The sequence below is a fragment of the Exophiala bonariae genome (assembly GCF_035927105.1).
Source record: "Exophiala bonariae strain CCFEE 5792 chromosome Unknown scaffold_6, whole genome shotgun sequence".
Classification (NCBI taxonomy): domain Eukaryota; kingdom Fungi; phylum Ascomycota; class Eurotiomycetes; order Chaetothyriales; family Herpotrichiellaceae; genus Exophiala; species Exophiala bonariae.
The window spans coordinates 731280-756678 of record NW_027042481.1 but is presented as its reverse complement, the minus strand read 5'-3'; the positions used below and the strand labels follow the sequence as shown (position 1 = coordinate 756678).

The 25399-nt window shown below is 50.4% G+C and overlaps 6 protein-coding genes across 6 annotated transcripts; 2 read left to right on the top strand and 4 right to left on the bottom strand.

Annotated features, from left to right (window-relative positions):
• Positions 1-8039: 8039 nt before the first annotated feature.
• On the bottom strand, positions 8040-10667 carry LTR84_011722 (uncharacterized protein; the record flags this gene model as incomplete). Its single annotated transcript, XM_064855250.1, has 5 exons — positions 8040-8136; positions 8190-8319; positions 8366-10193; positions 10245-10340; positions 10398-10667. 5 exons carry the CDS (start codon positions 10665-10667, stop codon positions 8040-8042), a joined length of 2421 nt encoding a protein of 806 aa, XP_064708839.1.
• A 3187-nt stretch (positions 10668-13854) lies between these two features.
• LTR84_011721 (uncharacterized protein) lies at positions 13855-15033 on the top strand (the record flags this gene model as incomplete). Its single annotated transcript, XM_064855249.1, has 2 exons — positions 13855-13932; positions 14035-15033. The coding sequence occupies 2 exons, from the start codon at positions 13855-13857 to the stop codon at positions 15031-15033; spliced, it is 1077 nt and encodes a 358-aa protein (XP_064708838.1).
• Positions 15034-18214: 3181 nt separating this feature from the next.
• On the bottom strand, positions 18215-19426 carry LTR84_011720 (uncharacterized protein; the record flags this gene model as incomplete). The annotated part of the gene is made up of 1 exon (XM_064855248.1): positions 18215-19426. The coding sequence occupies one exon, from the start codon at positions 19424-19426 to the stop codon at positions 18215-18217; it is 1212 nt and encodes a 403-aa protein (XP_064708837.1).
• Positions 19427-20112: 686 nt separating this feature from the next.
• LTR84_011719 (uncharacterized protein) lies at positions 20113-20520 on the top strand (the record flags this gene model as incomplete). Its single annotated transcript, XM_064855247.1, has 1 exon — positions 20113-20520. One exon carries the CDS (start codon positions 20113-20115, stop codon positions 20518-20520), a length of 408 nt encoding a protein of 135 aa, XP_064708836.1.
• A 364-nt stretch (positions 20521-20884) lies between these two features.
• LTR84_011718 (uncharacterized protein) lies at positions 20885-23685 on the bottom strand (the record flags this gene model as incomplete). The annotated part of the gene is made up of 2 exons (XM_064855246.1): positions 20885-23260; positions 23317-23685. 2 exons carry the CDS (start codon positions 23683-23685, stop codon positions 20885-20887), a joined length of 2745 nt encoding a protein of 914 aa, XP_064708835.1.
• An 847-nt stretch (positions 23686-24532) lies between these two features.
• LTR84_011717 (uncharacterized protein) lies at positions 24533-25039 on the bottom strand (the record flags this gene model as incomplete). Its single annotated transcript, XM_064855245.1, has 2 exons — positions 24533-24890; positions 24942-25039. 2 exons carry the CDS (start codon positions 25037-25039, stop codon positions 24533-24535), a joined length of 456 nt encoding a protein of 151 aa, XP_064708834.1.
• Between the last annotated feature and the right edge of the window lie 360 nt (positions 25040-25399).

The window sequence follows — 25399 nt, the reverse complement described above, 5'->3', positions numbered from 1 at the left end:
GTGCTGGAAGGGGCAGAGCAAGAGAGCCGGGTTCGAGCCTCACGCGTCTGTCAGTGGTGGATAAATATCGTATTGTCCTGTCGAAGAGAGCCAGCAGGAGGACAAGCGATGAGGTTCAGATGTGAAAGTTGCTGCGCCTTCCTTATTGCGTGCCTGGGATGGAGCGAGCGGTCGAGAGACTTAAGATGGTTTGGTTCTCAAGGGCCAAAGATCCGATTGCACGAAGGGGGAAGAGATAGAACTCTAGACCGAGGCGCAAGGGACGTTATGATGCGTTGGATGCAGGAGAGAAAAATAGACAAAGGATCGACACCAAGGTCTACGAATGAACAAAGTGTCGAAGTCCAGAGTCCAGAGGGCGTCAGTGAGAGCAGAGGTTGTGTCAAAGACCGGGATGTGTGAAGTAGTGGCCTCGGTGCACATCAGACATGGGTTAGTTGAATTAGCATCAATTGGGGGCCATGGATCAAGGATGGTGAAGCAAGAGTGGATGAAGGACGGAGATGGGTGGACATGCGCGATCGGGCTGGTGATGAAGGTGATTTGCGACGGCGGAAAGTAAGGCAGTCCTGGTCTGGTGCGGTGCGGTGCAGTGTCTGTGGACGGTGGTAATGGTAATGGTGATTCTTACGGTTTACGAGCCGGACTTGACCAGGGTCAGAGTGTGGGAGCACTTCATGTCCTGAGGACCAAGTTAGCATCCAACGATATAGCAGACGGATACCTAGCCCTAGGTGTTGACTACTACGAGGTACTACGACCTAGGTGAGCCAACGCCCGTGAGACTCGTGGAACTAGAAGGAAAGAGACTTTCGTCAGAGTGCAGGGGTCCTGGTTAGTCGGGGCTTCTCGAGGCCTGGGACCTCCATGGCAGGCCCCATTCTTGCGGCACAAACGCCTCACGGTGCAAGCCACTCCTCATGCCCAGCAATTAGCCCACGTACGCCTAGAGCCCCATTGGCTGTCCGGGTGTTGGGCCGGTGTAGGCGCCACAGTCTGCCACCCAACTCACCCACAACGGCAACGGGCAGAGGGGCGGTTGAAAGTTGAAACAGAGCACAACTCTCCCGGGAAATCTCATCACGACCGAGTGCGGATACCAGACACAGATGAAGGAGCCTGCGTGGCGTGTGAGGCACAAGACTCAAAGAGTGACATGCACAGTGTGGCTGCTTCATCCACAGGTCCTCTGACTGGCCGCTCTCTCCTCTTCCGACGCAGCAGGGTATCCTGTCCACTTGAGCATCTCCCGTCCGGTCTGCTCTGTTCCTGTCTGTTCACTTCCCCGTTTCATTCAAGTTGGCTGTTCGATACTGGGCTTATCCTTGCAGTGATCACCGCAGGCACCCATGGCAAGTCAATTGGCCTTGGTGGCCATCCTAATTCGAACAGCCGTCACTCTCATGATCGGCAGTGCACAGCCACGCCTAGACAGAATGGGTTATGCACATAAACTCTCACTGACAATCATGCGAGGGTCTGTGGCTGTTGGTGGCGACCCGTGTGGCACCCGAACCACAATTAATTAACGGCTTGACAAGAGCTCGTAGCGAGGCCATCGCTGGGTAACGGCATCACTGAGCACTGAGGAGTACGTGTCCATGAGGATCCTCTCCCGATGAACACAGACGGCGACGGCCGCCGGTGACTCACTGGTGGCTTGTGCTGGCGGTTGAACCATCTCATTGGAGATGACGTGGGGTAGAGGATTGATCGACAATCAGAAAATAACATGGAGCCAAGCGATTGATCACCAACGATGGCAAGTAAAACACGTGTGGACGATCATTACCTCAACAATGGCAATGGCTTCACTGAGTCAAATCATCTTACCGATACTCCGTAAAGTGCATCACAATAACGAAGAAACGCATCGACGTTCGCTTCAGAATTATGGATTTAGGCTTGCATGCAATCTGTGACGGGTGTTTCAAGTGTTGGCCGGAAGCCCCCATGCGTAATGGACCAAGCCGCATGGAAGAAAAACGAAATCTGATGTGTGAGCTGTAAAGGGCATTTTTTCACAGATGCAATCCCACTGGCAGAGATCACAGTGGTGAATTGTGGGCACTTGGAACCCAAAAGTCAAGCCACCGGCAAATGTTGCTTTGACACCACTGGAAGACGGATCGGAGACTCTCGCGTCGTTTAGAGCAAAGAGTCAGTCAGTGGACTGAAAAACTGCGGAGGCTCTCGTTCTGAGTTGTACCTCACCCGGAAGTAGCTTCCAGGGCCACAGTGTTGTTGGGTTCGGCTTGCAATCTACACCGTATCAGGCGCTTCTCAGCCCCTAAAGCCATCCGGAGTTCTCTTGAGTACGGGCAAGAGGCGCGCCAGCCAACGCACGAGAAAATGGCAGCTGACACCATCGTACTGAATACTATCTCCAGTGTCGGCCATCCCAGACCCAAATGCTGCCGGGAGCGGCGCTGTCCAGTGTACCATGACGGACCAGAATCATCTTCTTACCCTGCTTGAAATCCACTTATCTATATCTGGCTGCCTCCGAGACTTGAAGTATCAGTGAATGACTCCTACCGCATGCCACACCGCACAATCCCTCATGGGGTCTCGTCACCTGGAGGGAATCTGATGCCGTGCCTGAAATTACATCATGGGCCAGCTTCATCAGCCAACCAACGTGGCTACACAACCTGAAACACCAGGGCGAGTGCGACTCTCCAGGTCAAGTGACCCTACCCATCTTACTTCAATACGGACAATCTTGTTAACGAATTTGGTGGCCACTTGGGGGTGCAGCTATCTCCAAGATGATTCTTTCGTCACTATCTGACCATGTTCATCGCATACGCCAATCAGTCATCCGGAAAGTGGCATCAGACAGTATCAGCACTCAATCCGCAATTCCAAGGACCAACACAAGCGCCCTTTCCCAATCTGTGTATCCGTACGAGGACGGAGTAACCTAGAGCCTGTCCTCGGTTGGCGGCGCTGTGTTGTAAAGCGGAGGAATTTGTCTTTCGCACTTGCATTACCCTGGTTCTTCGTCCGGTGACCACCAAGGCCAATTATCAAGCAAATCCTTTCTCACCACTGATCTGTAGACAGGAGCAACCGCTGCGGAGCAGGAGGCATTTTGTTTGACCCTTTTCAAATCGACATGATCTCAGAGCAACGTCAGGTTTGTGCTGAACCGTAGGCTAACCCCGGCAATCTCGATTCGATGTTTTGGAACGTGGATGGAACAGATTTTACCACCGCAACCGCCTGTTGTGTCCATTGGGGACGCCACGGGTGGGAGCACACTCCTTGAGTTCCGATGGCTAAGGCTTGAACGCGGTTAAGCGAAACGACTTGTGGGACATTGGCATGGCCTCCACTTGACTCCTCCTCTGGGCGGGAAGTCCTCGGGCCCGCCTGTGCAACTCTCTAACAATAAGCGAGGAACTATGCAAATTGGAGCCTCCTCCATCTCGATTCACTTCCATATCGCATTCTACATGGGCATCGTACTTGATCTCGATAACAATCTTTCTCCCATAGCAATATCCTCTACTAGCAAGATATAATCATAACCTTCGAATTAGGCACTCTCCACAAACACTGCACCGGGAGCCCCTGTTTGAAATTAAAGAGGCCGTCAGTGGAGAGCCTTCTAATATGCCAGGGACCAGGGTCTTCGTCCCATGGTAAATGAGGTACCTGCAAAGTTGTGACCAGCTGGGGAGACATTTACCCATTCGTCGAGCTCCATTCTTGGAAATCTTACTGTTCTGACTCAGTGTCGCTCCGAGTGCTCGATGATTACAGCAAGAGAGTTTATGCATTCTGACTACATCTTGCAATCGGGATCGAGAGTGGAAACGGGAATTCTGCACAGTGCGGCTATTATTGTCGTTCAGATTTTCGCAGCTATGTCAATTCCACAATCCAAACTGCAACACATCCAGCGACCTTGGAAAAAGTCTAGAGCAGTCTGTGGCTGAAATATCCATTGCCCTGCATGCGCCACAGGGGTACGCCACACTTCTACCGTGGCGAACATAAGATCTTCGATTTCTTTTCCACTATGAGTCAAGATCGCCGTTATCAGCCACACTGTGGCTCGAGCTTTCTGTGGCTTACGTGTGTGAAAAACGACCGATACTTCCGCTTGTGCCGAAGAATCCCACACCTGCCAAAATGGTTATGTGGAGACGCTCACACCTCAGAATTTGCTGATCTTTGCGATCCTCAGACCTCTCACTCATGTATTGGGCAGGAGCAATGGCAGCGGAAACGTAAGTACAATCGGGACAATTCGCCTTGAGTCGTTGCGCAGAAAAGAGGGGTGATGCTTGGGCAATTAGACGCGAAACTCGAAATCCCCACATGGAGATACGAGGACAGGATGCAAAAATACAGTTTGTCCCCTTGAGAATCGCCGTCCTCAGCTTGCTCCGTTACTCAAGAATCCGAGCTAGACTCTTATGGCATTCATATCCTGCATCAACTCTGTGGAGCAGTAGCTTCGCCCAAGTGAGCACGGACGAACGAGCACTCTACCTATTTTCTAAGGTTTTGGACGGTCAATGTGAGGAGAATGCGTACATTCTATCATACATGATCTCCACGGGACATTGGGCACACACACCAAAGGATCATGAGACCCTATCGTACTACTCTTGGATGAGGGACAAGAGGATTCGAGCATACCACACACGGAGTCATGCATACACGTACGCATTTTTCACCTTTCGCCCCTGGCGCGTTGGCATTGGAAGCAATCGGTAATTCCGAGCGCTCAGAGCCTGAAGCAGGGGCCACAGGCCCAGACCCAACGTCGGCTCGTGAACTCGTGTCTGGCGCCAACGGGGAGGCTATGTATATTTAGCATTGTCTTAGCACAGCATCAACATGGTTGGCTCAGGGCCACCCGTACTTTTGATAGTGAATCTTCTCCGTCACGACAAACCAGTCGCCTGTTCTGTGTCTTGTCGCTCTGGCTTATTGGGTAATTGCAATGCCACGTGTGCGTGGACAGACGTCGAGTCGCTTCTATGCTCAAGAGAACATCATAGGTTGTGTGGCAAACGCCTTGATGGAAGCCTATCACTCCCTCAGCGGTAGGTGAATTCGATCGGCAGTCTGTGAATGTCGTTCATGATCAATCGTTGGGTCTTTCTAATTCCGTGTGGTTCAGGCAATTGGCCCTGGACTGCCTTGAGTGTCACACGTTTCGTCTCGACTTGCGTGAAGAACGTGAATCTCATACGCTTTGATTCACATTCATCTCCCTGACGCGACTCACGGGAAACCCCCGTTTCTGAGGCCTTCTTGCTTCGTGAAGTGACGAAATGCAAAGGACATGTCACAGAGGTAACTCTCGAAAAGATCCTTCTTCGACGTTGACCTCCTCGCCCGGACTCCCTCTCCTTCCTGGGGCACAGGTGAATCTGATGCAATCCTCAATGATGAATATCGATCTCTGTGTTGAGACGTCAAAAGAGAAGGACACATTGGCTTGGACTGACCTACCTTTTGAGGTCTACATACGGGGCATGTATAGAGGTACACACATCATCATGATATGTGGATGAGCAAATATCACGTCACGAGCATGGCACAGGTCAGCGATACACATGTAGATAGATGGGAAAAGAGTTGCCCCTAGTTCAGAGCCAGCCATCATGATAGTTGAATATATAAACAACTGTGGCACTGTTCGCGGGCCGGCCAGCACGTCTATGCGCCCTCCACGATATAGGACTGCTCGGACCAAGTGACGGGAAGGACCTCTGTGCCAGGACCACCACGTATCATTCCCAACAGCGAGTCGTCGCATCATATTATCTACTGATTGCCATTCGCATGCATGGAGGGCTGGACCAAGCCAAGCTCGAGCCCTCTAGGTGGTACACATGCGACTCATCACCGCCCTCCCATCCCACACGCATAGAATACTCGCAAGGCACCGCCACGAGGTGAGAAAAGAGTGATCCCACGCATACACAAACACATATGTAGACCACAACCAAACGGCCGCTGTGATATCAAGAAGAACACTCCCTCCCTTTAGAGGAGACTCATATAAGCAAGCAGGAGGAAAGCAGTGAAGACAATTCCAACAAGGCACAATGTACCTACAGATGCTGTTTGAACTTTGAACGATTGACCAATAATCCACCTGACGTGCCCAGGTCCTCCGTCCCAAATTCTGGCAGTAGCATGTTGAGATCTACGAGCATGTTTAAAGAGCTGCAACTGCACCTATCAATCAACCCAGGACCGCTGTGCTGCTGCGCACGCCTCTGGGAGACACGAGCCTCCTGATCCCGAACCTCGATTCACCGGGCTCGGTGACGTGGACCGTACCGACAGACCCGGCCAGGCAGATACTTACTGATCGCGCGTCGCAAAGTCGGCTGTTCCCGCTCAGGAAAGATGCACCTCAGCTAACGATGGCAAAGTGGCCTCTCGTGGTGGTGTCGGTGGTTGTAGCATGTAGCCTCTGCTGAGAGATCTCCAGGTTTGCAGCACAAGACGCAGAAGCTGGCTTCGCCCACCATGGAGAGCGAAAGGTGTGGGCGGCGGCGGCGACGGCGACGGTGAACGTGGCGATATACATGTGCCAGTGAGATACCAGTGGCCACGACGTCAGTGAAGTCACGGTGTCTGGCGAACAGGATATGGTCTGGATATTCCCATTGTTCATCATCGAAATTGCTGAATACCCACCACAGCAGGCTTTTGCGCAATTAACTAGGGATCATGCTCTTATCCAGATTCTAGCTAGGTAGTGCGTAAGTTTGCCATCACCAATCGCCTCTCCTGTCGCCAGGACTGGGCACAAGGTCAGATGGGCCATGTCATCGCTGCACTGTGTGGGAAGACAATCCCTTGGTGTCATGCTGCTGCGATCTGACCATGGATAATGACTGTGAACACCCGAGCGTGGCTGCCGACTCGCCGTTGCTTTAGAGATTCTACCCCGGCCAACGACATCCATCACCACTGAGTGATTATGCAGATAGACGTAGCTTGCGAATGAGATGGGAACTCTCGGTGGGCGGCTTGTGCTCTTCGGTCTTTCGTACGACGCTGAGAGCATGGTCACCACAGGGGAAACGCAAGCCATCCGACCATCGTCGATTGCATGTCGTGAGTCCTGACCATCTTGGTCATCCCGGTGCGCCAGTGCTCGCTTCGCCCCAAGTTATGGAGATTCAGAGAGTGTACCAGGGAGATGAACCCTGCCAGTTATCCACTCACCCCCTATTTCCGACCAACTTGGGGCAGTCGACATGTACATGAATCTGAATAAGGATGTGGATGGGATACCCAGTTAAAGGGTGTGGCCACATATGAAGGAAGGTACTTCCCTTGGTCAGGCATTCACTCATCGCGTCGACAGGGCATGGCTGATGTTGATGTCGACACATGATCTGAGGACGTGAGGCCGAATTCGCCAAACTTCTCCATCCAAACTCCCTCCTGGATGACTTTTGGTAGCTCGATCTCCTCAACAGGCAGATGTGTGGAATGGATGTCCTCCCTCAATATAGCGAATATAGCGATGCAAAACCGAACGCGCGAATGAGGTGGCTGATACCACCAGTTGTATTGATTTTTCGCATAACTGGCCTTTCTCATTATTAGAATTATCGTTCTCAGCTTCGAGAGTGCATTATCCGCACTCCGTCACTTTGTCTATAAATGCCGTTCTCACTGTCTGTATACTTCGTAACCGCAGGCTATAGTGCAGATAGCTCTAGGTATATGTTATATTTACATGCCTTGCTGTCATGTACTGGAGACAATGTTCTGATCTTCATGTTGAACTCCCTTACCGCAGAGGTTGTCTCCATAACCCCGAATCCGTTAGCCCATTCGTATGCGGTGGCCATCATCTGCCACCCAGTGGCAGGAAAAATGAAACCCTGTATGGTGTTGTTTTGCGCAACACTGGTTGCACATCGTTTCGCGCTTTTGTTGTAGACATCTCGAAAGCCTCAAAACCATAGTCCTGAAGACCACTCCCAAATCATGTACATCAATCAAGTCGCCAATAGCCGCCAACTCTGCTTATCAAAATTATATTACCGTGAGATGATAATCTGGAATCCATCTATCCATGCAGCAGATGTGCCTGATATTCCTGCAATGCTATACCCGCGTGGAGCCATCAACGTGTGCCTGGCGGAAAACAAGTTAGTCCATGAACCTGGGGATGATGGTATGCCACGAACCCAGAGCCTCCAACCGGGTTCCCAAAGACGCCGGATCGCCGCCCAGTGCTTGTCAGGATTTCAATGCCATCAATCCAGAGACCAGCGCGTACATAAAAACCGAGGATTGTTTCGCCGCGCCGAGTGTCTTCTAAGAGTTAGTCAAATTGCGAGACTCAGAGCGTGGAAGACCCTACCAAGCAAAAACTCATCCCCCCCTGGTTTGCCACCGCGTTTTCCAAGTAATTGGGTATGTCCATCCTCAAAACAGAATTCAATCCCATCCAGAGCGTAGCCGTGATATACTTTCACAGATGTCAAGAGTTTTGACTGAAAATATGTGCTTTCCAGAATGAGATCCTCAGCTTTCGAGCCTTCAAGCTGCGAGAAGCCCAACTTCTTGCTCTTGAAACCAAGACGAGAATCAAACGACTTGCCAAGTCCCATGACATTGTTCACTGCGTTCATCGTAAGGCCTTCATCTCGTTTTGGTGCCTGTCGAATAGGAGGAAGTGCGACAACATTCTTCTTGGAAAGCAAATCTTCTAGGTTTTCAATTTTCTCACTTCTGGAACTGCCACAGAAAATCTGTAACGTAAGTTTCGCCTTTCTTTTGTCCTCGGGTAGCCGACCACGTATCTCACTCTCGGTCAGAGTTACTTGCCGTGGAAGGCTGTTGTATCGTGGGTCGTTGCTATTGAAATCAATCCACTGTCGGCACAAGTCATCTCCATCAGTCCAGATTTCGACAAATGACACTCCGGTTGAGGCAGAGACAATGAGTCTGCCATTGTCGATTGGGAAGTACTGAATACCGTCATCTTGAGAGAGTGGCTCGTCGCTTGGGAGCTTGAAACAGGGATGATGTCTGAATCGCAGGACGTCCAGTCGATGCCACGTACACTCGTCCTCTTGTCGACATATTTTGAGCCCCTGAGACTGTGTTCTCGTCGCATACGGTTCTCGAACCAAGAAAGTCCGATTCAGTCTGACGTAGTCTCGAAGCATGACTCCATTCTCTTGGTGAGGACAGCCGAATAAATGACCAACTTCATGCATGTGAGCACCAATGCCAATATTGGCGGCCTCCCAGCTACTGCCGGATTCGTTACAATCATTAGCCACGAACTTGGTATCAGTCCGAGTGCAGTCTGTGAAAGCAGGGACTACCTCCTCGATGCAAGCTGGGTAGCTCTGGAGGGCATGAGAGCCGAAAATGGCCAAACCTAGATCGTCGCTGCCGCCTCCAAGTGCGGCATGCGCGGTAACAGTGCCGATCTCTGGGTCCCAGTGAGAATCCAAGAGAAGACACGCGACATATTGCTTCTGTCCAGGTTTGATGTTGAAATATTTCTTGATCGCATCTGAGGCGATTGAGAAGAGCTCACCCTTCTGAGATGCGGGACCATGCTGTTGTGCATAGTCCAGGTTTCGCAACTCGGCCGTGGTCTTTTCTGTTCGTACCAGGTGAACCCTTGCTTCATTCTTCATTCTTCCCATTTCCCAGTCACGTATTGACAGGGTACCTGTCTGCCATTCCTCTTCAAAACGGAAGCATCTCCGGCCAAACTTGTTTCTGTACATCTGCTCGGCTGTAAATGCTTGCCACAGATGAGCAGCCATCCTAAATTTGCGGATAGCGATGCTGAGGTCGTTGCCCTCATTCTGGACTCTTTGTGGCACGGCATCAAACGTGCAGGGAGAATCCTTACCCGCCAGTACCACCAACTGCAAGGGCGGGGTGTTGCTCAATGGAAGATAGTTCAACATGATGTAGGAAGAATGCAACGTAGGATTGGCGGGGTTGGTTGTTGAGCTTAGCTTTGGGGAGGTAAAGTCGAACCGTAACCTGTTCCAACCAGGGGAGAGAAAAACTAAAGCCTTGAAATATGAATCAGAAACGGGCCAATTCGTCGGCGGGAAAGCGTGGCCGTCTTTGTCGTGGTGAACGGTGAGATTCCCATCCAGCAACTTGGATTGAGGGTCGCCGATCTCTCCATTTATGAGAAGGACCTTTTGATAAACCTTAACAAGTGTCAGTGACCCAAGCTATTGCAACGTATCGCTCTTGCATACCACTGAATTGTCTAGTATAGATGTAATCTTGGGTGCATATGCAGAACTGGGAAGTGGACTCCGCATTGTGAGGTTCGACCCGGAGGGGGACAGCGTCTTGGAAAAGCGATCAGTCTCTGGACAACAAATTCGGGTGCCGGGAATATGTCTTACTATCATACTGTTCCGGCTTGAGTTGGGAACGGCTACGTTGGGGCGCTGAGGGATTGGGGGAGGAATGTCGCCATTGCTCTTTGCAGCAGTAGCGACATTGGATGCTGAGCCATTGCCATGGTATGTCGAGGGGGGAGTGGCACTCCCTTGGGCGGAATTGAGTGTAGATGATGATTTGGCAGTCGTCACTGTACTATTGGTCTCGGTCGAAGAATCGGAGGTACGAAAACTCGCTCTTGATCGTCTGCGGAGCTCTTTGAAGAATGGCATGACGGAGGGAGGGCTCTTATCGCCGAGGGAGAGGATATCTCATCGAATGCCAGGTGTATAGAGTTGAAGCAAAAGGTGCGACGTGAAAGTCGCAGTTTTGGTGAGGTAAGAATTGCGAGCACATGCATGTGCAGGGTAGCTTTTCCGGTGTGTGAACAAGGATGCAACAGCACCAAACCCAGTGGAAGATTGAAAACGAGCGACAGCGAGTTAGACCAAGGCGTAGATAAGACTGCCTTGGGCACACAAGTCGACGATAGCAGCGCTGAGGGTTCAGTGAGAAGGAACAGAAGTCATGGCAAGCAACATTGGGAGTTGCAGCAAGTGGCCAGTGCAAACTCCACCAGCGGTAATCGCAGCCCAGGTGAGTGGAATGGGATGGGGCGGGCACTGCAGGCGCAACGACGGCCAGAAAAAACTGGGCCGAGCAGCAAAATCAAGGACAGGTGCTCAGGTACGGGTACTCCGACTCTTACCTGCACCGGGACTCAGGTAGTATTGACTCGTAGTGGTTGTTAGCGAGACGAGTGACCAAGTATCAGCCAAGGTACCCATATGGGTACGGATACTGATTCAAGATGCGAGTAGTACTCGTAGTCCGTGGGATGTCCTGGCGGGCGGAAACTACTGCTAGGACCTCGAGTCTACTCCTTCCTTCCGATAGTTGGCATGCTGCAGCAAGAGATTGTACTCGTAATTCGTCAACCCACTGGTGGCAGCAAGCCGCATCATCTAACCACGGAATATTGCTTGGCAGTAACCTGTGAGCTACTTGGGAGGAGTGATTGCATTTCCAGGGGACCGAGCACGGAACAGTCAGGCCGAGTCCAACGACTCAACAGTGCAAGGGGCGGATATAGTACCAAGGAGTCGCATAATGGTGACGACGAGAACAGGAGAGAGGCTGGCTTCACCAAATGTCATGCAGCATGGGCATATCGTTGAGATCTCAAAATGCCATGCTTTGCTCATCTTCTGAATTGGGGGATTTACTGTTTAATTTCATAGCGGTGCCAGTTAAAGATTGGCGCTACGTGAGCCGGTGGGTTTTAGTTTCGCCGATGGGGGCATTAGCCGTGAGCCATGGGTTTCTGGCGACAAAGATGACGTCTTGGGGTGGAGGTAGCGAACATGTGGTTCCATCGGCCGCTGATAGATGAGATTCGATTGGTGTGGGCTATCAGAGTGGGATTGGGCGTAGATATGGGTGGGAAAGGAAATGAGACAGCTGCCAGCCTGCCACATTGTCCTTTGGTCAGACACCGCATGCGAGCTTTGGTTGAAAGAACCACAAGGCTGAAAGACGAAGAATTCTACGTCTGATGGAATCAAATTCTAGCATTTCCAATTAAGCATTTGCCGTCTTCAAGTTTGACCCCAGGTCGGTGTTTGTGACACCTTTCTCCGTCGTACGGAGGCTCACAAAGATATTTATCATCTTTACCATGGCAAGAGACCACTCCGTCGGAGGCCTAGTTGCCCTGATTTGTGGGCTATCTTCATTTTACCTCGCGCGGAGGATATCGATATTGCTGGTGTTCGTGCCTTTCGGGATTTGAGATGTCGAAATAAGTTGATGCCCAGGTTGATACAAAAGAGTCGATAGGTCGAGGATACCTAGACACCCAACCCGTGGATGGCCTTAATAGTAGATGGGACACATGGGTGGCCAAGGGGCATTGACACGGGTTCAAACAGTCTTCTGAGCATGCCCAAGTACCCAACAGACGGGGGATTCATGTCAAGAATCTCTGGAGCAACAACAATAATCAGGAGTTCCAAATTACTCTCCATCACAGGCTTGAGCACTTCCTCAAGTATCTATAAATCACATGATATTCCCTTGACTCCTTGTGAGCTGAGCCGTACGAGGTATGCGGTACAGATATTGAATATAAACCGAGATTATATCTCGTACTTTTTGAGACAACGTCCATTGGTGAAGATATGTACAGGGTTCCTGACTTGCTGGCCAACGGTCTAATTAGGACCATTGGAGTCAACCGGTGACTACTAACTAGCGGGTGGTCTTCCTCAGCTTTGCCGAGGGACTCTATTCCTGTTGTGGCAGGCAGTTTTGCCAACCCCAGATCCTGTATCCCATGCTTACTTGGAGACCAAGAAAAAAGATACGAAGTAGGTCATGCCATCTACAGACCTACAGTACTCGGTATGTTTCACACATTGCAGACGGCCTATGTAGGAGTAGCAGATCGTAAACGTGTTCTTGATGGCCGTCCTTGCCGTAGCCCGTTAGGCGAAGAGGGCGGTTCCTTGCTTTGAAGAAGCAGGTGGATTGAGCAGGCGCCAGATCGGGTGACAATGCAGCAGCAGGTCAATTGAAGGCGTTATTGGATGATGGATTGACGTGGGTTTGAGAGGGATTCAGCCGTCAAGAGGTCTGTGGTTGGAGCGAAGGCGATGGAGTGCATGCGACCACTGCAGCGGCCAATCTCCAACCACCAGTGAGTTACTCGACAGCGGCCAGGCACTCCCAGGTCAGCAATCCATCGAGACTCACAGCATCTGGTGCAATTGGCCTTGACATGAGACTCCAGCCACGGCGGGCCTTAGACTGCATGGTGGACCTTTCGCTTTCCAAAGTCTGCTTCGGCTGTACCATCATTGTTCTGTCAGTGGTCCAGTGCCTATCCGTACCTACCTAGGCCTACCAGCCATAGGCAGTCAAGCCATCCCTACGAGGTACCGTAGTGAGTACCCCGTAGGCGGCATGCCACTGCCACTTCCACTGCCACTCCCGTCCATTCACCACCACCACCACCGCCGTCTATCCTCCAACTCACCCTCTTCACCTCGTAATTGTTTAATCTATTGCTCTTCACTCTAGCATCGACCTTCGTTACTGATCCTCACTCCATACTTCCTCTTCCTCTTCCTCTGTCAATCATCCACCATGCATTCTCACTAAGTTCCTTACCCCGTGCCACGAAACATCGTAGCACCACTGGTTGCCCTGTCCAGGGAGCCCGCCCCACGTCCTGGATCCAGCTTGCCAGGTACGAGCCGCAACTTACAAGCTCTGGTCTTTCCTAGTCCTGCGCTTTGACGTTCCGGGGCAACACCACATATTTGACACTTCCTTTTCTACCGTCCCTTCTCTCCTTCTTAATACCTGTTCCTGCAGACCCGTCTCTAAATGTTGGTCTCGCACGGTATCTGCACAAACATGGCTTCTCACCAGCAGCACCCTTTTGCTGCTGCACAGGTGGCCGAGAAAGTCATGAGGAGGGTCGAAATTGCAAAGGTAAATCCCTCTCTTCCATCGAGGAGCCCACCTTACAATTTCTTCACGGCTTTTGCACACATGACACTCGCATGCTAACTTTGAAATTTTACCCCTGTGCAGGTTGCTCGAAATCTTCAAGACTGTCTAGCCTTTGCAAGCTTCAAGGCCCAGAATGGCTGGCAAGATCGAACCCTCTCTACCATCGAGCCCGAGTTCACCGAAAAGCTCAAGAGAAAGAGACCGTTCCTTGACGATGACCTCCCCTCTGATGGCTCGTCTACATCCGACGACGATTTTGTCTCCACCTCCTCCATGGGAAACAATCGATTCTCAAAACTTGCAAATGCCACCTTCAAGGTCCCTGAGCACCCCTTTGGTTCGAGGAAGAGAGTCCGAGCCAATTCCATTGGTCTAGAAAGACCTTCCGAGACCGTGACCTGGAAGCAAAACCATCGTCTCTCACATTCCTCACCCGTGCTGGGCCGGTCACAGTCCTTCCAAGATCATGGAATGTTCCAAGCGGACACGCCGACTCTTCCTCGTTCGACACATGACGACTCTCCTATGTTTGACGTTCACTCAGACGACGATGATCATGACCTGCCCATGCCTTCTTTTGCCCACGAACCGTCCAGCAGTATTCTATCTTCTTCACCACCACGAACACCACCACCGACCAAGCGTCTTCTCAATGTTCATCCTAAACAAGCTGGAGCTGACCTGCTCCTATACCTTGCCAATTCACCTTCACGTTCACCAGCGGTCAATCTTCACCACTCTCTCCTCGATACCCCTTCTACTCCCCCAGCCCAGCACACACACCTACCCTCTTCGGTCATGACCACACCTGGTGCTAGTCTGGGATTGTTCAATGGAGCTTTACAAACCCCTGGCCAGAACTTCAACCTTGCCGATTTTTGCAATGTGACCCCTTCTCCCGGCCCTGCTCAATGGGGGGGACGAACACCACTCGCAAAGACTCCGAGTCGATTTGCACGAAGATCTCTCAACTTTGATACACTGCAACCACCATCTGGTAGCCCAACACTGCAACGCAAAGGCTCTACCAATCACGGCCTTGCCCTGGAATTAGGCGAAGAACTTATCCCAAGATCATGATAAAACTCTGTCAGCTCATAAAGCCCATCTCTCACCATTCGATCGATGGAACCTCGTTACGATAAACTAAAACACAAAAGGTACACGAAAGCTGTGCCTACGACCTACTCGCAAATGTCACGAATAGCATACAAGTTTCTTTTTTCCCTCGTCCCACACAACGAATGCATGCAATGATCAACACGGAGTACCTTTGTTTTGACTTGGTAAACTCAGCAGACAGGAAATCGAGGCGCTGGGAAGGAGGCATTTCAGCTTGTTGATTGATTGCTGTTTCTGTCTCCGGGGGCAGCGAGCGATTCATTTCACCTATTAGGTCTGCTGGAACTGGTTTCCAACAATCATCTGGAAACAAACAAGGTACAGAAAAGGACGGTGGATGGATGTCCTTGAGAATTGCGTGCTTGACACCAAATGTGGTATCCTTTGTCTTCCCAGTGTCTAAAAATGCAACACGGTCTGTTGCCTCGCACTCTCGTCAAGACTCACGTCTTCGAGTTGTTGCACAAATTAATTGTCTGTCAACATCAGTAAGTAGCTCAGTTAGTCGCCCCTAAGGCAAGTAGTTAGTTCACAATTCCAATTGACAAAATAACATAACACTTCAAGTCCGAGCTCCGCTCCTCTGTGAATCAATGTCTTCATGATTGAAGTCTACAGCTACCGCTACAGAAGACTCCAGCGGATCCAAGTTCGTGCCACGAAGCCTCGATCTCTCACTATCATATGTACAACATGTTATCATCCATGTACTGTAACCGCCGTCCATTGATGCCTTCCTACAAATCATTGGACAACCGAGAGGGGCCTGGGGCTGAAGAATGCTGGCTTGTAGCAATATCCGTATCCGTGCTCGACATGGCACTCCAGTTTCTCGGAGACTAACCTCCCAAGTTAGCCTCAAGTGTCTGAAGGCGCACTCTAGCTCCCTCGACAATCAAGTTTTGACCAGGTCTCAAACCCGCTCTCGGAAACGGTCACGGCTAACGCGCAAGGCAGGCAGAGACGCATCAGAGTCACGACGAGAATTAGCAATTAATAGGTGTTCTTGTGGAGATGATATGCAACCGACGACTAATCCGTACGGTAATATGATCGTCGATCTGGCGTGGACGAAGAGGCTCGAAGTACGGGATACTACTTGGGTAGTTTAGTAGTGCACGCCCTCGCTTTCACCTTGAGCACGCACCGCCCTCGTCATGCCATGTCATGCTAGCCTAGTTCCGTCGAGCAATGGTGCCACAGCAGTCAAAATGAAAGTGGAAGTGGAAGTGGTTGCATGCTCTCTCCTCTCTCCCCTCTCCCTCTCCCTCTTTTTCAAAGGTTTCCTCTGGCCCACACAACTCATGGTCACTCACGGACCAGTGCGCTTCGCTTATGCAATATGCACATCGCAAATGCTCCTTGACGTACGCCTTGCATGATTAGATACCTACATTCTCAAGCTTTTTCTACACAGTCACACTCGTGTCAAGTACACTACGACCGGGCAATGCAGGTCGCATTCGGCTGGAATCTATTTGCGCTCGGCGTCTGGTTCGAATAGCTGGCTAGCTCGCCGCCCCCGCACTGCCAGTCTCTCGTTTGCGTGCTTGCTCGCTTGGTCAAACATGCAGGTATGCACAATGTATTATTCTGTAGTTTGTTCCCTGCCGCGCACGATGCCGGCCGTGCCACGCAACAGCAGCCTGTGCCCTGTTTTTTTAATGCATTTCTCTACCTTAGTCTGTTACGTTTAAGGGCAAAGTTCTAGGAAATTGCATCCGGCCCGTCTCTCGATTTGGCTGGCCCCCGTTCCCGAGCTTTCTGGAGTCTGAACTGCTCTGGTAGTATCTTTGCCTCGGCTTGTCCAGCTACTCGTACATAGGAACGATTTCGTTGTCTGCTGGGCGAGGGGCGTTGGATCACGAATACGATGTTCTAGATCGCCCGGGATTGCTTTTGAGTTGGTTTGAAGTATAAGGGCTGATGCAATTAACAATCCGGGCTAGACACGAGGATCTCGTGATTGAGTCAGAGGTCATCACGCGATGGTTCGCCGTTCTCGCGTGCCATGTAGCGCTAAGGGTAAAGCGTCGTTGATGTCAATGTGCATTTGCAGTGCAATCGCTACGACGGGATCAGTATCAATAGTACGAGGATCTCTACGTAAATTGAGCGCGATAAGGTCCTTCAGCTCACCTCAAATTCAGCTGGTCGATCTGACTCAGTCGGTGTCTCCGCCTGCCCCTCCTCCGAGCGGGTAGTGGCGAGATATAATCATCAACAGGATTGCTATTTTGGATACGCGCCGCCGTGAGATGCGAACTTCGCATTCATCATCAGCTAGCCATGTTGGTCAACTAGTGCATGCGTGAAGCTCGTGGGGAGTCGCTCTGCGAAACCCGAGGGGCTGAACACGCCTCTGAGGGGTCATTTATTTGTTGCCGGGACCGCCGATCAATTCTTGGTGTTATACGTAACGCGTCGGAATAGTTTTCCCTTCCCACGGGGTCCAAACGGGACTCACATGAGCAGATAGATATACTACGAGACCACAACGGAGTACCAATGTATGAGGCAAGGAAAGTTTCATCCAGATTCTTCTCAGCCTTCTAAAACAGTACGATGTACATGGCATTGAAGAATCCGAGAGTTAGAAGATTGATGACGGAAATTTCCCAGCCGAAGAAAAAAAGTTGTTTTCCACTTAACGCGTGTTGACGCGACTTAGCGTAACACGCTAGTACTAGTGCATAACGGAACCGGGGTTTTCGCGATCTCAGGCGGATCACGGAGATGTGGGTGGATCCCGTTCGTGTTGGACAAATCACTTCCCTTGAACCCGGGATTGGTCGACCGGGCTTGAAGTTGGAGATATGAGGTGTTCTTCATTTCAGGGTTGACAGCACTCACAGAAGCCGTGGAGTTGTCGATCAACGATGTTGGCCATAGCCATAGGGTTGGCATCTAGAAGTGTGGTGCTCAAGGCAAGGGCATTCCAGACCGATGGTGGAGATTGACCTCACCTTGCAAGTTGCTTGGAAACAGCCGGCATTCCTCCGGAACGAGACTGGGGTAGCTTCAGAGCAAATATCCATACTTCGGCACCAGTGCTGCACCATCATTATCGAGCGTGGAATGGAGTTCACAATGGTCGGCGGTTGTCCAGCAACAGCGACATACAATGTTTCCTACTGGATTATTTCCTGGCAACCCTCTCCTCCCATTGGACACCAACCCATTCTTCTCGGAAAGCCACTTTTCCTGCATCACCGCAGTTGTTTGCACATGTCCCAAGGATGATTGTGCCCCATTCCATCCCATCCTCTAAATCCATAGCCTCGTCTTTCTCGAGTTCGTAGATCAAACCAGGAACAAGTTGCAGTTCAAACACTCTCTGGGCTCCGCAGCTTTCACAACGAGGCATACCCCTGATAGCTCCAGATTTCCCGTGAGGAACAACAAATCGAGTTGCTACATTATCTGCACCCGAGTAGAGTAGTGGTTCACCCTTGAACTCGTAACGTAGCACTTGTTCGGGGTTTTGAGCCACCCTGTCAGAGAATTTTTGAAACGTCTTATCGAGCGATGATTCAAATGTGTCTTTGTCAAGACCTCCACCACTGTCTTCTGTGTCGTACTTCGCTTTAGATGCTTCGGCACTGGCGTTTGCATCCGTCTCTTTCTCTAAATCCTCAGGATATGCATCAAGGTGGAACGAGGTGAAAGGTGGAGGAAAATCTGAGGCTTCCGGCCATGGCTCGGTCGTATTCTGGTTCCCGGATTCTGGTCTGGACTCGATCCCAATCTTCAATTTGGAGGCAAACGATTCGACTGGTGGCTGGGAATCATCGACAGGTGTTTGTGGAGGTTTCGATGCAAGCGTTGAGGGTGATGCGATGGTGGCGAAGGGGTTTATAGAACCAGAGAGCGTTCCACCACCGCCCAAGGCAAAGGGATTGACGCCATTTGGCTGTGAGCGAGGACTTGTCCCTCCAAACAATGCAGTTCCCAGATCGGGTTGTGGCTCTTCTTGCGGTATCTCTGTGCTCTTGGTCTCTTTCTTCTCTCTTGCTTCGGGCTTCTTGACTTCTCGAAAGGCTCGGATACTCCCAAATTTCTTGGAGCAGGACTTCTTCCGACAGCAAAGAAGATGCAGACGCCGTTCGTCATGGGGGAAAAATTGTTGCAGGTCTGCATTCAACTGTAGCAAAAGAGACATATAACCATCACAGACTTTGCATTTGGCAAGGGCAGCAGGCGGAGGGCTTTGGGCGTCGAGCCAGGTGGGGTGGCCTCCAAGATGACTGATGTCGTCGCCGGTGGGTTCTGTAGTGGCATAACCCAAGGTGACATTTGTGGTAGAGTAGTCAGCTCCTTCATCAGATGAGTCGCTATCGTAGTTAGGCATGGTTGTTAACGATATTAAAGATATTGATTAATCCTTGGTGGTACTCTTGTCACCTTTTTTTTCTGACCCGCAGGAACGGATAAAAAATGATACGAACCCAGATTAAGCTATGGTGACTAGTAAAGAAGGCGTTACCGTAAATGGCTAGAGCGGATATTCTATTCCGCATGGCACCTGCCTCAACTTTCAATGACGTTTGCCTCGGCCCCACACCTTCCTATTTCTTGCTTTTCTTTCCGTCGTCCATTCAATTCAACCGCGGCCCGAATGGGTCTCGCAGTCCTTTACCACGTCTGTGACCCGGTCTTCGATTTTCAACCATCATAATACCAGATATACCCTGTCATCTGCATGTGCCATTTAAAGTCCGCCCTTGGTAAGTAATTCCCGTCTATGACTTCGGTCCTTGGATCACACTTTGATCACCATAGCTCGTGAGACCAATTACGGTGAATAAAACCTTTATTGATATACCTCCACGACTACTCCGCGCGGGGAACCTGGTAACCGAAACGTCCGCTTTGACTCGGCACCGGTAGTGACTATTCTAATCATCCACCGAATTTATAGGCCTGGGGCATCCATTCTTCCAGGCGAAAGTGCTGAGCACTCAGCTGCACTATTTATTGTTTTCGCTTTGTTCCATACAATACCACATACCATATACCACAGCAACAACGAACATCATGGCAACTCACAAGGCTTCCAGCGTCACTATCGACGAGTACAAGTTCCCCAGGGGCAGCAAGCAATTCGGAACCTTAGTCTGTGGTGTCTTGATGGCACTTTCAACCAAACGAAAATACATTGAGCCTGGTTCGCTCCTCCACGACCAAGTCCTCGCCAGAGGGGGAGCCAAAACCATTCAGTACTCCAAATACGTCCAGAATTTTTTGTTCTACTTTCTCTTCGGGGCTCATGGCATTGAGACCGTCCACTTCGCACTGACGAAGTTGAAACGACACAACGTCAAATTTTTGAGTTTCGTATGGCTCAAATGGGTTGTCACCGCCTTCGTGGGCGGAACCTTTGCCATCCAGCACTTTGATGAGGTGGTTGAGGCCAAGGAAATCAAGACCATCAAAGAAATCTAGACATATACTACGGAGCGTGTTATTGGAAGGAAAAGACAATTTTCTGGCTGTACGATGATGTGTTTTTAAGATATCACCCGAAGCACCCTTATGGCTACTCGGGGAGATCATATGTCTTGTGCATGATTCGCCGCACACGCGGCGGAGTATTGCCATTGTTGTGAAACGAATGTATCATTTGGAATTAGCCCGTAGCCTATTGCCTAACCAGTATTCCACGGGTGTGTCTAACAAAACGAGCCTACACACGTTCGTCCAATCATTTGACCGAGTTTTAACCCCTGGCATATATTACTATTATGAATTGTGTGAAGTTGTACCCATCTCCGTAGTCGATCCATTTTTCAATCATGAGATGAAATATTCAAAAGGTGAACTGCATCAGTCCTGGATTGAGCACCAGTGGCAAGAGGGCGTGTGACGCTGTCAACCCGCCAGGAAAGTCAGTACGATGAACCAAACACCAGTGACTAGGGTTGCATTGCTTACCGATAACCGTCGCCAGCGGCCAGATCGCCGTAAAGAAGTTGATCTGCCAATCATAAGGCACGAGTGCACCCAGAGGTCCAACACCAGTCAGCACAATCATGCCGAGACTCATGACCGCACAGAAGACGAATGTGCCACGAAACTTGCGCATGATGAAGGGTATCTCCCTGAAGAAACTCGTGTCGGTGGCTTCTTTGCTGGTCGCGCCCCACGACATGTCCACGCTGAAGAGATGGCTGAGAATTGCTTGCGCCACGTGAAGACTAATGCCGCCCAGGAACACGGTCAACAGCGGGATCCACTTGAAATTCTCCCACAAGGCTGAGAGCAAGCTTGCTTCTTCAACCCGGTAGCGTAGGACGGCGAGTGCGAAGTTTCCCAGAGCGGTGAAAACTAGGATGATCGAGAAGTAGACCTTGAAGCTGTCGATGTAGTAATGGTCTAGAAAACCGTTGAACCAGCCGATGATGCAATAATTGAGGAGGGTAAGTATCCAGGCTGAGCCAATGGCATAATAGGTGCCGATGTACGCCATTATCGTTAGTTTGGATGGAAGTGGCATACCGCTCATAATGAAGTTGCGGAACAAGGGCGTAAATGGACCTTTGGTGGGCCAGTAGATAAACGGATGGAAAATCAATTCACTACAGCCATAGGCGTACTTCTCCCACCTTGCCAGTTCGTCATAGACGGTCAAGGACACGCCTTCCTTGAACCCTTGACCGGCATAAGCTGCGAGACGAAGAGTGTACCCATTAGTTTGTAAACGAAGTGCCATATCGAAGTCTTCGGAGACTGTCGACTCTGACCAGTATTTTTCTTTAACAACACCGTCGTTGACGTCGACTTCAAGGTATGCGACATCTTGTACAGCACTCCAGCGCAAGAATGCGTTGTGTCCGACAAAAGGTGCGACATCTCCATTCGACACTGCATATTGTATGGCAGTGTATACAAGATTCGTGAAGAAGGTAATGCCCTTCTCGAACCAGTTGTCTGTAACGTTCATAACACCAGAAGAGAACTGGATGATGGCAACTTGCGGCGAAGCTTCCATCTCGCTCACAGCATCCAAGAGACAGTCGACTGGGACACGTGTATCGGAATCAATGAGTAAGATATAATCACCGACTCTGACATCGCCACCGGCCCATGTAAGCCCTTTATCGATGTCAAGAATGTTTCCATGAGCTTGCCAATAGTTGAATAGCTCTTTCTCACGGTCCCAGTCATCGGACCGGTCTGTTTTCGCCATGATATCCTCAATGCGGTTGCTGACAGATAGGGCATAGTTCATGTTGGAAGCTTTTTTGAACTTGCCAGTCCGAATGTAGTGTTTACTGGGGTCTGCTGGGAATGGCTCACGATGTCCTGGTCTTGCCACCCAGCCAATATTGTGCTCATCATAGTACTGTCGTCTCTCCAGTGCCTCATGGGAACTAATCAGCCTCATGCCGTCATCGTTGATGAATATGTTGGCAGAACCGCCTTGCATCTCATACGTCGAAATTGCATCCTTGACAGACTTGATCGTGGGATCGATTACCGCCCAGAGGCCCTCCTTATAGACAGGACACTGAATAGTGACGTGCGGTAGTGTTGCTGAAGTTGACAGACGGATTGGCGGCTGTCCGGAATAGAATCGGGTGTTTTCGTCCATCTGACTGATCGGACCAACAACTTGAGCAATACAGCCAGCAATGGATTGCATGAAAAAAAGGGCTAACCAGCATTGCAAAGGAACGACTGCAAGAAATGCCAACCGAAGCCATGCCTTGTCCACCTTGATCTCAATGGCAATTTCACGCCAACCGCTCCCAATTGCACTGATAAGAAGAATAAGAGTAATTGCAGCGAGAATTGGCTGAATAAGAACCACCCTGCGTGGTGATTGGGCGAACTTTCCACTCTCGTTATAGACGTCATCTGGTAGATTGACATTGGACTGGCTGGGCATTGCACTTCCGGGAACAGAAGATTCATCCTCTTCAAGGTTTTCCTTCCATATCATTTGGATAAGTTGATCTTCGATATTCTGAACTCTTTGAAGGATGTGATTTGGATCGTCGTCCCAGACAATAAGGGTAGCCGAATCCCGGATAAAAGCTGCGAAATGGTGCTTTTGGCAGTGTGGTAGTTGCGAAATATCAGGGAGGACTTGCAACCGAAGACCAGATGGAAGAGGTACGTAGATCAGGGTGTTGTCTTTGAGAAAGAGCTGAATGATGCGTGTGTTGACCGTCATAGCACACTGCATGAAGTTAGCGGATTTGGACAGCAACAAGTGGCAACATCACTTCCCTTAACGTTGAGTTTCAGTACAGCCTCGAAAACCCCTTCCGGATTCGACCGTAGGTCCTCCGGGCAGCATTTGTAGTCGCCTTTTGCTCTTTTTAACATGACGCCCTCTCCCTCAGCATTAGTTGACCACATCTTCTCAACTTGCTGGTGATGAAGCCAGTTGCACATGATGTCCATCTTGAGATCTCGCAATTCAAGGACCGAGCTGTTACGAAAGTCGCCATCCGGATATATGGAGGATCGCACATTTGGAAGTAAGAGGGTGGAACTCGTGCCCTGAGGTACTGGTGATGAGTTCTCAGAACGTGCTCTTTCATCTGAGCCCCGTGTTGTCGGTCGACTAGGTGAGAAAAGAGAGGCTGAAGTTGGAGGCATAATTCTCAAGGACGCTGTACCCGGCATACGCTCGAGCTCTCCTTCTGTGGAAGACTCGCCTGGTAATAAGACAGATAAAACAGCGGAGTATGCGAGTGGTTAGGAGAGAGAAAAAGCATGAGGGAAAAACCTGCCGGCAGGGACAATCATGTACCTAGGTATATACCTGGTCAGGAATCATATGCTGAGACATTGTGGCACCGCGTTGGTCCACTTGCAAAGGCTCAACAGCGACTGTTTCTGTAAGATTGCTGAGTTGATCACCTTCGCTTGTAGCAGATTTCGTAGAGATAGACAAGTGGAAATCGCGGGTCTCACAAGCATTTTGTTGCTTGAGATGTCCACTTGATCGACGTTTGGTGTGAAGTAGTTGCTTTTCTGAACAGTATAGGCATAATCATGTGCCCAAATAGTGAAGGGCACAGCGGCCTCCCGTAGTTATCAGCACCGACAGGTGACTTCATATTTTTGGATTTTTGGATTTGTCCTTGCATTAGTACTAGAAGTCCTTGGAAAAGAACCTGCTGCTTCATTCATGTTTAATGTGCACGGTTTGGTTGGAAGGGCCCTCTGGATAGATTTGTCAATTAAGCAGTTCCACTTCTATCCCCCTTTAAACCTTGGAAACAAGGTGAGAAAGGTGCTCAATGAGGGTAAAGTAGACGATTGTCTGCCTACCAAACTTTTTGCTGTTCAAATCCCAGTTTGGACATTTTGAATTTCTTTTTTTGGCGTCCACTTTCTTGTGGGTGTACACGCCAGCGAACCTACAAGACAGTCAAATCAAGAGGTCACAGCACCAACACTTTGGTCCAATGGTTTTTAAGCCCAACCACAATGCCCACATCTACCTCTTTTCCATCGTGTTACGATGGGCCCTGAACTGCTTTTGAACAAGTCTCTGTTCTTCGACAATGGAGGTGTAATCTTCCACTCGCAGCGCCCCAGCGCTCCAGATCAGGATTGCCTGGAGAGCCATGCCTTTCCCAGAGCCCTGCTCAGCTGTATTCTTGTTGTCGCTCCGAGAGCCGTGATTCCTCGTGTACCCAATCACATTTACCCATGCCCCTGGACAGAGAACCTGGGCATCTATGGTTTCAAGGACGAGGTTGACATCAACCCATACCTGGTGCTTAGAATGGAAAGTCTTTGGGAATGTTTGTTCCAGAAGGAGCCGACCTGTTGTGATGTCGTACTGGACGACACTATCGAAAGAATCAATGAGAACGTAGGAAGCAATTTGCGTCAAATCTTACCAACCAAGACACCTCACTTTAGTGCCAGAAGGGAGCGGCGGGATCTCTGAGACATGGATGAACCGGCTGGGCGCAGGCGGATTTGTGGCACTACTCATGACATTTGTGGAAGCATCAGCAATGGTCTTGCCGCAGAAGATCAAGTGTGATTTCGCATCTCAGGGCAATCCAGAACAGTGTGCCAGGCATTCTGAGACCACTACTTGCAGTTGAGATTCTCACGAATACGAATGACTATGCCTGTTGGAGGAGGAATTGATGTTACACTTGTACGGTGAAGTTGGAACACAGGAAGAGCAGTCCTTGGCGCACGTGCCAGCTTCGGCAAACCTGCCCAAGTATGAGGGGTAGTCCCTTTGATGGCCACCTGGGTGCCACTGCCATTCGCAGAAGCCTGAGCCTGGCTCCTCCTAGTTAGTAACCGATGTCATGCAGTCACTCACAGGACAGGTGCCCTG